The sequence below is a fragment of the Trachypithecus francoisi genome, unplaced genomic scaffold (genome assembly GCF_009764315.1).
Source record: "Trachypithecus francoisi isolate TF-2019V2 unplaced genomic scaffold, Tfra_2.0 Contig01474, whole genome shotgun sequence".
Taxonomy (NCBI): domain Eukaryota; kingdom Metazoa; phylum Chordata; class Mammalia; order Primates; family Cercopithecidae; genus Trachypithecus; species Trachypithecus francoisi.
Genome location: NW_022681435.1, coordinates 21,277,715 through 21,287,935, shown reverse-complemented (window position 1 = coordinate 21,287,935; position 10,221 = coordinate 21,277,715). Strand labels below are relative to the sequence as shown.

At 51.6% G+C, this 10,221-nt stretch overlaps 1 protein-coding gene across 2 annotated transcripts in view; it reads right to left on the bottom strand.

The window, feature by feature from the left end:
- Positions 1–886: 886 nt before the first annotated feature.
- ZNF407 (zinc finger protein 407) overlaps positions 887–10,221 on the bottom strand; it is a 467,858-nt gene continuing 458,523 nt past the window's right edge. For both annotated transcript variants that reach the window (XM_033175949.1, XM_033175957.1), the window contains one exon: positions 887–6,888. In XM_033175949.1, coding sequence (XP_033031840.1) covers positions 5,570–6,888 — 1,319 coding nt within the window. In that variant the 3' untranslated portion in view covers positions 887–5,569. The remainder of the gene's footprint in view (positions 6,889–10,221) is intronic.

The window sequence follows — 10,221 nt, the reverse complement described above, 5'->3', positions numbered from 1 at the left end:
GACAGAGGTGGCCCTGCTCTGGGAGGTTTCCTTCCTGAGGTTCCCCAACGGCTTCCTGCACAGGAAGGGCCCAACACCGGCGGGACAGGCAAGGAGCCCAGATCAGCCTCGGAAAGCTCAGACTCCAACCAGAACTCAATTTGGAAATTAAAAAACAAACCTTGACTTTGTGTTGGGTTTTTATTCTTCCACTTGAAAAGTCATTTGAAGCGTAACGTGAGATCCTGGAGAGGACTGAAATGGCACTGTCACTGAGGGCTGGTCCTAGGTTCATGTTTATCCTGGTTATAAATTGTCTTTTTATGAAGTTGAAAGCCATGTTGAAATTAGGTCATTTTAAAAGAATTTATTAAAAGGTATTGAAAATGCAGGGCCATGGAGGAAGTAAATGATTCTTTGCCTGGGAGATTTAGAACGGATTTATTTAATTCTGGTAATGGGCTTTGTGACCACGGCTGTCTTCTGTCTCCGGCTGGTGAGCTCTTTAGGGGGGCATCCTTCGAGTCCAGCTGAGAGAAAAGCAGTCGTGTCCTGTGCGCAGGGTGCAGGCATTTGGGTGGAAGGTTCTTGCCCTCATGCTTACTCCTCAAGCATGAGGTTCAAGACCCACCTCTGCCTTGTCGATTTTACAGATCCAGAGTCCAAGAAAGCCAAGAGTCATCCACGTGTCCTGGCCTGTAATGGGCTGGGTCCCTTTGTTTTCTCACCAGAGGGTTTCAGGGTCCAGACGCGGGGCCCGGATTCTAGAGGCCCGCATGCTAAACCTTCAGCAGATACCTCCTTCATCCAGTGAAGACCAGCATGTCCAGCCTGGTATTTCAAAGCTGGCTTCATAATGCTGATCTCTCATTTCCATCTTCAGGATATTTCTTACAAAGTGTTTTTCTTCATCTTGTTGGGTTTGCCAAGGATGCCCTGTGGAGGTGCAGCTGAAGGCGGGGGGCAACGGAAGCCAGACTGAATCTCGCCTGCTGCCCCAGGCCCACCCCTCCCACCCGCCTGGGTTTCCACGGTATTTATTTCATGAGTTGCTTTCTCGTGGTGATGAAAAATCATCCCACTATGGGAATCCTGAGTTCCAGTCATGAAAATCGCCAAGGTGACCATGGAAAGGAGGCCAGCAGGCACGCTCTGCCTCTCAGGGAGAATGCCAGGCCCCGGGCCACTCCCATCCCAGAGGGAGCAGCAGCGACCACCCTGGACCTGGACACAGCCAGCCAGGGCCACGGCCTCAGGCCACGGCCACGACCACGCAGAGCTCACAGACGCACCCCAGCCTGCAGACCTGGGGGCCCTCCGCGGCCTGTTTCTCTGCCCTTTCTTTATCTCCAATTATAAAGCAGCGCCAGGTTTTCTTGTCAGCCTTCGCCATGTCTCCAAATGGCTTTTCGGTGTCAGGCCCATCAGGAAATTAACTCATCATGCCGTGACAGCTGCTAATTTTTTCCCCTTACATGTCAGATGGATCGCCTGCTGAAGCTAATAATGAATCACCCATTCCTGATTAGAAGGTGCTTCCGAAACGTATAACTGCCATCCGAGAGAACTTTTTTCTTCATGTAAAATGATATCACCCTAGAGGAGTAGAAAACGAATTGTATTCTTCAACAAGATGGAACAGGAGGAGGTTGCTTAAGTGAGCTGTGTGCTCTCTTAAATTATGGGCTAATATTAAACAGTAAAAGAAGTGAAAACTTACAGCTTTTTTAGTGTGCTAAATGAATGACCTTTCTTGTTCCCTAAATCTCTTACTAGAACCAGCTCTGGGTTAGAAATCCAAGCTGGTTCATGGATGCTTTCCTTATGCCATCATTTCATCTTTTGTTCAGGAAAAAGAAGTTTGGTAGGACGGAGACACAAATGCCACGTGGGGAGCAGCCCCTTGCTTCTTAGAACGGAGGTGGGCGGGGGCTGCCTGGCCCTGTGGAGGCCTCCCTGTGCCCCACGAGGGGATCGGGTAGAGACGACCGGGACTTGGGTAGAGATGACCAGGATTCCTCCCCATCCAACTCCTAGGACTTCTGATGAGCTTTGGTTGACTGAACTTTCCCATCTGTGCACTTCCTTGTAAAATCTAGTTTCAGCAAGAACCCTGCCAAATCGGTTCAGCCAGAAATCCTGGCGAGAACCCTAACCTTAACCCTCCATGTCTGCTCACCCTTGAGATCTAAACCAGGTTCCTCAGCCTATCACGCCCCCTCCACCTCAGGTGGAATCTGATGGCCCTGGCCTGGCTTCAGCAAGAATCCAGTCCTGTGGGTTTGGGCAGAATCCCCTTCCCCCTTGCGACCTTTTAGTCATCTTCCATCCATCAGTGCCTGCTCCCACTTCTTGGCTGTAAACCTTCGCTTGCTACTGTATTCAGAACCGAGCCCAGTTCTGTGTCCAGGTCTTTTCCCCCCTGCCATTTTCCTGAATAAAATCTGGGTTTTACCCTTCCAACTACTGTCCAGCTCTGGTTTTTCTGCGATACTCCAGGGTCCCATTTCTGAACAGAGCTTATAAATGGCAGTGGGGCTTCCAGCACCGCCCTGACAGAACCTTGTAAATGGCAGTGGGGCTTCCAGCACCACCCTGACAGAACCTTGTAAATGGCAGTGGGGCTTCCAGCACCGCCCTGACAGAACCTTGTAAATGGCAGTGGGGCTTCCAGCGCTGCCAACAGAACCTTGTAAATGGCAGCGGAGCTTCCAGTGCTGCACTGACAGAACCTGGGCACATTCACCTGGTTCTTCAAAGCAAACCATGTAGCGAAAAGGATCTCCATATCAGGTGATGCGAGCTTGCCTGCTTATTCCGCGGTGCATGGGACATATTTTAGGAGAGCATCTTCCCCTGCTCCTTCCACGTCAACTGCTTGGTAGGCCTGGGGCATCCCAGAATGATGCATGTTTGAGCCTATTTCATGAATGTGACCTCACGTGGCTACAACTTCCTTTGTATGGAAACTGCTCTCTTGCGTTGTTACTCTCCAGCATATACAGAGAGCACTGCTCGACTTCCGCCATGGAAGCTGAGGTATGAACCATTTCCATCTGCTGCCTTGGGCGGTCTGGTCTTCCTTGCATGCCAGACGTCCTTGAGGCTCCGTCGTTTAATTGGCTGCAGCTTAATACCAAAGTGGCCTTTCTGGATTAGTCTCCAAGTAAATATTTCATTTGCCTTTTTTTTTTTTTTAAAGAAACTTTAAAGTTCTGTCATATACTCTGGCAAAAATCACAAGGAAAGTTACAAGCTTCTTGTCTTTTTTATAGACAATCCACGCCACAATGAATGTCCCTTGCTCACAAAACCTGCTATGCCTCATTATTCTGAGGCACACATTTGTGTATGTGCTTCTTAAACCCCCTTACATTCCAATAGTTGTGTAATGAGAGAGAAAAGAGAGGTAACATTAACCTAGCTCTATGGGTAATTACAGGATACAATGGCTTAGTGAAGCCTCCGCAATCCTTCTGAGCCTAGAAACACCTTCTGTACAATTTTTTTTTATGCAAAGGCCTGCTCTTTTCATTGTGCATACAATGTGATTGCTGGTTTGACACTGCAGGCTACACTGGTTTTATGAAGGATTAAATGCCACCTGAGACATATTTATCCTAAATAAATCACCAACGGTAAACTGCAGCATGTCAGTGTCAACACCCTGGACTGCAGCAGAAAGGTTAGCCATACAGGACTACGCACGGTTAGGAATTAGCATCCGAGCCGAGGACCGTGTGCTACCGCTAACGGGAGGAGTGATCAAGAAATATTTCCACTGAAAAACATCCCCCCCCACTTTTTTTTTTTTTTTTTTTTTAACATGTATGAGAAGCCTGGCGAGGGCCATCACTTTGTAAAGGTCACCTTGATCCTGTCACTGTTTGCTGAAGACAGTGTTTAAGAAGCCCTGAATAGCCCTGCCATTGTTAAGAAACATGAGGAAGTCATACTCAGCTAATTATGGATCTCAGTGTCAGCCTTGAAATTTTACCTTCAGTTCTCATTTTTTTGGAGGGGTGGCTGTCTAAAGGGAGGTGGCCCTAGAGTGGACAGAGCTCAGCAGTGAGAAGGGTGCTAGGAAGAGGCCGGTTCCACTTCTGAACTGGCCAAAGCGTGAGCTGGTCTCCATGCTCTCTCAGGAAAAGATTTGAAACGGCGCTCGTATTTAAACAAAAAAGGTACCATTCTCCTTTCCTCTCATGTCTGCTCTTCTCAATTTCTAGATGCTATCCATGATAGAATATGTTATTGTCACCAGAATGCATCTGGGCCATTTGCCAGACGCTGAGAAACAGTATCGGGCTGCAGGGGATGCACGGCAGCGCTCCACGGCGTCTGGAGGCCACGAAGGAGGGAGAAGCCAGCAGCCACGAGCGCCGGGGTGCCCCTCAGTTGCCACAGCTGCCCACTACTGGCTGCTGAAAATAACATGCCATAATGATCTTTTAATGCTATAATTTTATTTCAAAGAAAACAGAAACAGAACAAAAACAACCTTTGCATTTGAGGGAGGAGATTATTTTACAGTTTTGGAAAACAGTAAGAGCAATTGTATCAGGAAACAAATGATTGCGACAGAAACTCGCATCCGACAGTTGCAGTGAATCCACAAGGAAACACAGACCATGCTGGCGGCCACCGCAGGGCCACAGGGCACAGTCTCCATGTGTTAACGTTTAATGTCAGCATTTTCAAATGGACAGAAATCACGAAGAAATCCTGCAAAAATGATATCAATATGAACAAACCCTTGTTATAAAAAGCAAAATATTGATACGAACAATATCTTCCAGAGTGCGTATTTCACATAAAGGCTTTATTGTATGAAACTAAGTCAAAATTAGAAGCACTGGCTATCTTCACCAACATATATTTTAACTGAATATAAACTTCAAGGCTTTTCTTAACCATAGGCTTAAGAGGATTTCTTTTATGCAGAATGTGACCAGAGCAACGAGTACACCTAAACTGTGTGAAGATGGGAAATTTATACATGAAATGAGCTAGCAGGCTTCCTTTGGTCTGGGGACACTGTTATTCTAAAATTAAAAAAAAAAAAAAAATGATGGTAGACTGCTTCGAGACGGTAACACTTGTAGCTGCAATTTTTAGCCCAGTAGAGAATGAAATGTAAAGGCAGCTACATGCTGACTGCACGAGCAGGCGCACCCCAAGCCACGAGGGGGATCTTCACCACTTTCCCCACGGCCATGACCTCCATGATAACTGAAACGGAAAACACCTGTGAGAGAAAAACCCACGGACAACACTTGGCTTCTCTTCAGCACAATGGCCAGGACAAAGGGGGAGGCCACTGACTGAAGGGCCCCAGTGGACCAGAGCTCCCTGTGCGGCCTGCGCCCGGCCCTCCCATGCACCTGCTCCCCGAGGCCCCGCCCACGGTACCCTCTGTGGCCGCCTGGCTAGTGGCCGGTGTGACTCTCGCTGGAAGTGCACGCTCAGGGCTCATGGGAGCCTCGTCCTCACGGTTTTGAAGGTTTCAGATGAAGCTCAGGGAACACAGCCCCCCACCGAAGCTGGACCTGCTCAACCTGCCCTGTGCTGAGTAAAGGTGCTGCGCGTCTCACGCTTCCTGGAGTTCGCTGCTTTCTCTTTGGCTCTGAATTGCTGCTGCGGCCGGGGAGCCCTCCTGGGTGTAGATGACCACGCTGGCCAGCTGCTCTGCCCTGCTTGGGGCCCCGGCCTCCGTGCCCAGCGTGGCCCCGGCCTGCAGGAGTTCCTGCGAGTCTGCAGTCTCCAGCACGGTGTGGGAGTACAGACCCGGCTCCTCCTGCACCCCTGGGGGCAGCTCTGTCACGATGTAGTGTGTGGCACCCTCGGAGAAGCCGCCACTGGACTCCTGCACCATGGCCTGGACCAGCTCCTCCGTCACGATGATCTGCGAGATCTCCCCGTCGGACTCCACCAGATCCATGTGCTCGCCCTGTGCCTCCTGCATGATGATCTGGGCACCCTCCCCAGCCACCATGTGGACGGCACCCTCCTCGCTCACCACCACCTGGGTGACACCGTCCTTGACCAACTGGCCGGCCGCGGTCGTGTCACACACAGCAAACTGGAGGACGCCCTGGACCATCTTCTTGAAGGCCACCTGTGCCCGCTCCTGAGAGGCCATGGCTGCTGAGGGATGCACCACCTGGGTGAGCACCTCCACGGCAGCCGGGCTCTCCTGGGCCTGTGGGAACATCTGGATCTCGGGGGTCTCAGGGTCGGCAGCCACATGGGAGACCTCCTGGCCGGGCAGCTGGATCAGCACGTCTTTGGGGCCAGGCCTGCCTTGCTCCTCGGGTCCAGCCCTGCCCTCCACCTCCCCTAATTCAGTGACCGCACAGAGCAACGCATCCAGGGCTGAGGATGCCTCGGGGGGAGCGACTCCAGCCTCTGAGAGGTTTAAAATCTCTTGCTTGGTCACCTGTTGTATCACAGTGCCACCTGGACTGAGGGACTCATCCATGCCGTGGCCTTCCATGGAGCCTCCCACGACGACCACCTGGGTGGCTCCATCAGCCAGCTGCTCGGGAAGGATGGGCCCGGGCACCACGCTGCCTACGTGTGCCCCGCTCTGACTCGTGGCGATGACCTGGCCATCCTCTGTGATGTGTACCACCCGGGCCACCTGGCCCGCCATGGCCAGCGTCTGCAGCGTGGCGGCGGCCGTCTCCTCCACAGAGGGGTCCAGGGCAAACTCCCCGTCGTAGCCCTGGAAGATGATGACCTGCTGCACCTGCTCGGGGGGCGGCGCCGGCCTCCTGCTGCTTCTGAGGGGTTTCTCCTTGACAAGGGGCTCTTCTGCCAGGGCTGCCGCGGTGAACGGGCTGTCTGTCTCCACAAAGGTGGCTCCTTGTCCCTTCAGACGGCACTCGTAGGACTTGGAAACAATGCCTAAGGGAGACAGGGACCAGTTAGAGCCTGGAGAAAGGACTCGTAGGCGCACAAGTAAGACCCTTCTTCTGTAGAAGCGCTAAGCTCTCAGCAGACACACCATGACCCCCTATTCCAAACTCTGAAGAGCTCTCTACAGTGCAAGCTTCAGCAGGGCCAGAGGCCTCCACGGGCACCTGCAGGCAGGCTCTAGGCTCAAGGGCACACACAGTTAATGCTGGGAGTGCACCTCCCCAGGGTGAGCTGCCCAATACAACTCTTTGCAGGGGTGAGTGCCTCTCCAGTGCCCAGGGAAGGAGGCTGGATAGCTCCCCCTACCACCATCATTTCTCTTGTAACAATGCATTCGGTCACGGGTGCTAAGTTCAGCAAACAGCCAGCAGCAGTATCTCCTAACCCAAAGGAAAATATTTTTTTAATGACCAAATATTATATATGGTATATTTGTTTATTCAGCAAAAAGAATGAAAGCCTCGCATATTAAATTTTTAAAAATGTCATCAATAAACACAGCTGTAAAAGTTTAATGCAATAAATATTTATTGAACATCAACGTTTCAGGCGCTCAACCCAGGCAGGCGGCCTGCGCGGTCATGTGAGTCGCCGTGTCCTGGCAGCATGCAGGGCGCTCTGCAGGGTAATGGGCACCCGCAGACACGGGGTTCTGGCCACTCAGGGGCTGAGAGGGGAGTCTATACTGCAGAACTAGGTGGTGGGCTTCGAGGGGCCAGACTCGGCCTTTCTCCTCTCTGTCCATCTTCCGGACAGTGCCTGGGATGGAACAAGTAATCAACAAAGATGTGTTTGCCGAATGTCTTGGATACAATGTAAGGTGACAAGTACTGCACAGAGACAAAGAAGCCATACATTCAGGAAAGAATATTCAGGGAAAGATGGAAAAAAGAAACAACATTGTAGCCCTGTCTTCGGGACAAGATTCAAGCCATCTCCTGCAGGCTGGGAGGAGAAGTCCCAGACAGAAGCAGCGAGGCCCAGGCAGAGGCAGGAAGGCCGTGGGTCCCCACGGTGCTTCAAGGCCTCGGGGCAGTGGAAGGCTCGGGCTGTCAGGAGAATAGGTTGCTCATCTCAGAGCAGGTTGCCCAAAGCTTCCTCCACCCTGCGCTAAGGTACCTGGGCTACGGGCTGCAGAGAGGAGCAGCGTGCTGAATGTTTTTAGCAGGAAAACTACAGCACTGTAACGGAGGGTAAGAAATTTTGATCTGAAGCACCAGCCCCAAATGCCTTAGTGAAAACACTGTGTGTAGAAGATACCATAAGCCCCTTGGTGCCCAGGCAGAGGCAATAAGGGGAGACCAGGAGAGAAAAGAGGGACCGAGCAGGGACGAGAGTGAGGAGGGGAGAGCTGGAGCTGGGCACATCCCCTGGTCTAGGGCCATCTTGTGCCCTTCACCGTCTGCCCTTTGTCAACGGGATACCCACGGCAGGCGGGCAGGGCACAGGGCTCAGGTGGGCAGCAGGATTCTGAAAGGCCTGGGCTGCTGCAGGAGCGCTGAGCCCATCTCAGAGCTCTCGGGCCAGGGGCTTCGGCTGCCATCTGCACTGTACAAGGAAAACTCGGGCATGGTAAAAGGACGGTGGGGACGGGAGGCGCTGCACGAGGGCACACGGCCAGGCGCACATCACATCTTCCTCAACTGGCGACTCAGGGCAATGCCTGCCGCTCCCTGCCTTGCTGGATAAAACAGGGCTGGAAATGGTAAACTTTATTTCACATAAAAGAAATGGGCTCTTAAAACAGACTTCCTGCTTTCTTCTTTAAATCCCAATTTTCCACTGGTTTCTAACCGACTCCATCCCTCCTCAATAAGAGAATGATCGACAGGTGGCCCACAGCGAACATTTCCATATTTCAACAGCAACCACACATTTGAGATATTCTGCTTTATTCTCCTTGAGGGGGTCAGTTTCTTAACGGCATCTTTTAACCTTAACAAAAGGGAAGAAAGGATTAAGAATTGTTAGAGATTATTTATCGCCAGGATCTCTTAAAAAGAGTCAACCACTTTGCTTATCGTGTTGGTGGTGTTCTGTAAGAAAGCGTTTCTTTCAACACCGAGTTCATTCTGAGCACAGACCCCAGACAGGGCCTGTCCTCCAGTGGGTGCGTCTCAGGCAGGCTCAGCAGAAACCGTTAAATCACGTTTACCAACAGGACATGCTCCAGCTCTCACTCAGGCTGGAGGAACACGGTCCTGGATTTGTAAGTATTAATTAACTGTTAAGTACTAATTAATATATCTTCTTTCTCAGGCAACTCTGTAAAGTGTGAATCTTAGAAAGGGTATGAAATTTTAGGTCAAGAAAAGAGCTGCAGGGCCAGCCAGGACTAGCTCCCCTACCAGGAGATACTCCTGTGTACTCGCTCTGCACCCATGGAACCCTAGCATGAGCAGGTGCAGTCAAGCTAGTGAGCCGCAGGGGTGAGCCAGGCCTGGCCTCGCCCTCATGCACCAGGCAGAGGAAAGCACTGCGTCTTCAAGGTCAACTCACCCTTCCCGAAGAGGGGCCAAAATGTTCATGAGTCTAGCTGAACAAATTCCCTAATTATAGTGCATCCTGTTTTCTCATGGTTACCCCCAACCAAGGACAGAGAACAACTGGGTAGCACTAAATGGGGCTGCTGGCTGGCCCCTCCGTGTGCTTCAGGTAGCAGGTACTTCCAGAACACGACTTCCTCTTCCTGAGGCTTGGTGGTGGCAGTTACAGGTATTCAACCCGTGGTACTCATGCTGTGTGAATGCCTGGAGACTTTCCAAAGGTCACGTGTGGTAAGTTTTGTGGGAGCCACTGCAGAGCCTTGGAAAGGGTCTGCTTGGGCACGTGCCTGGGGACAGAGCTCCTGACTACCTGCCTTTCCCCCTCCTCCCACTTTGCAGAAAGAACCCGCACCCATCCCCGCCTGATGCCTTGCCCTAGGGAAGATCAGGGTTTAAAAGCTAAGCTGAGATGCGGGTGGGCGTGCAGCTCCCGGGGCAGGGGTTGAATCGCTGCCTGTCTCACGGTTGTCTTGTAAACTTCGATCCTCCTCTAGTCTCTCCTCAGAGAGGTCAGAAGCCTCAAGAGGGTGGCGCCCACAGCTCCTGCATTCGCGCTCCCTTTCCGCCTGAGCATAAGCTGGGCATGTGTGGCTGGTCCCCAGTCGGTCTGCCATCTGCTAGGACCTCTAGATCTTTGCCTCCTGTACTTGCCAAATTCTTTCTCTGGTATGCTTGCAATTTCTCCCCACCCCCTACTTTCCTACCCAGTGCCATCTTCACATGTCAGCCTTGATTTGTTTCTGTTCATTCTCTAATTTTAATGTCATTTTTCGTC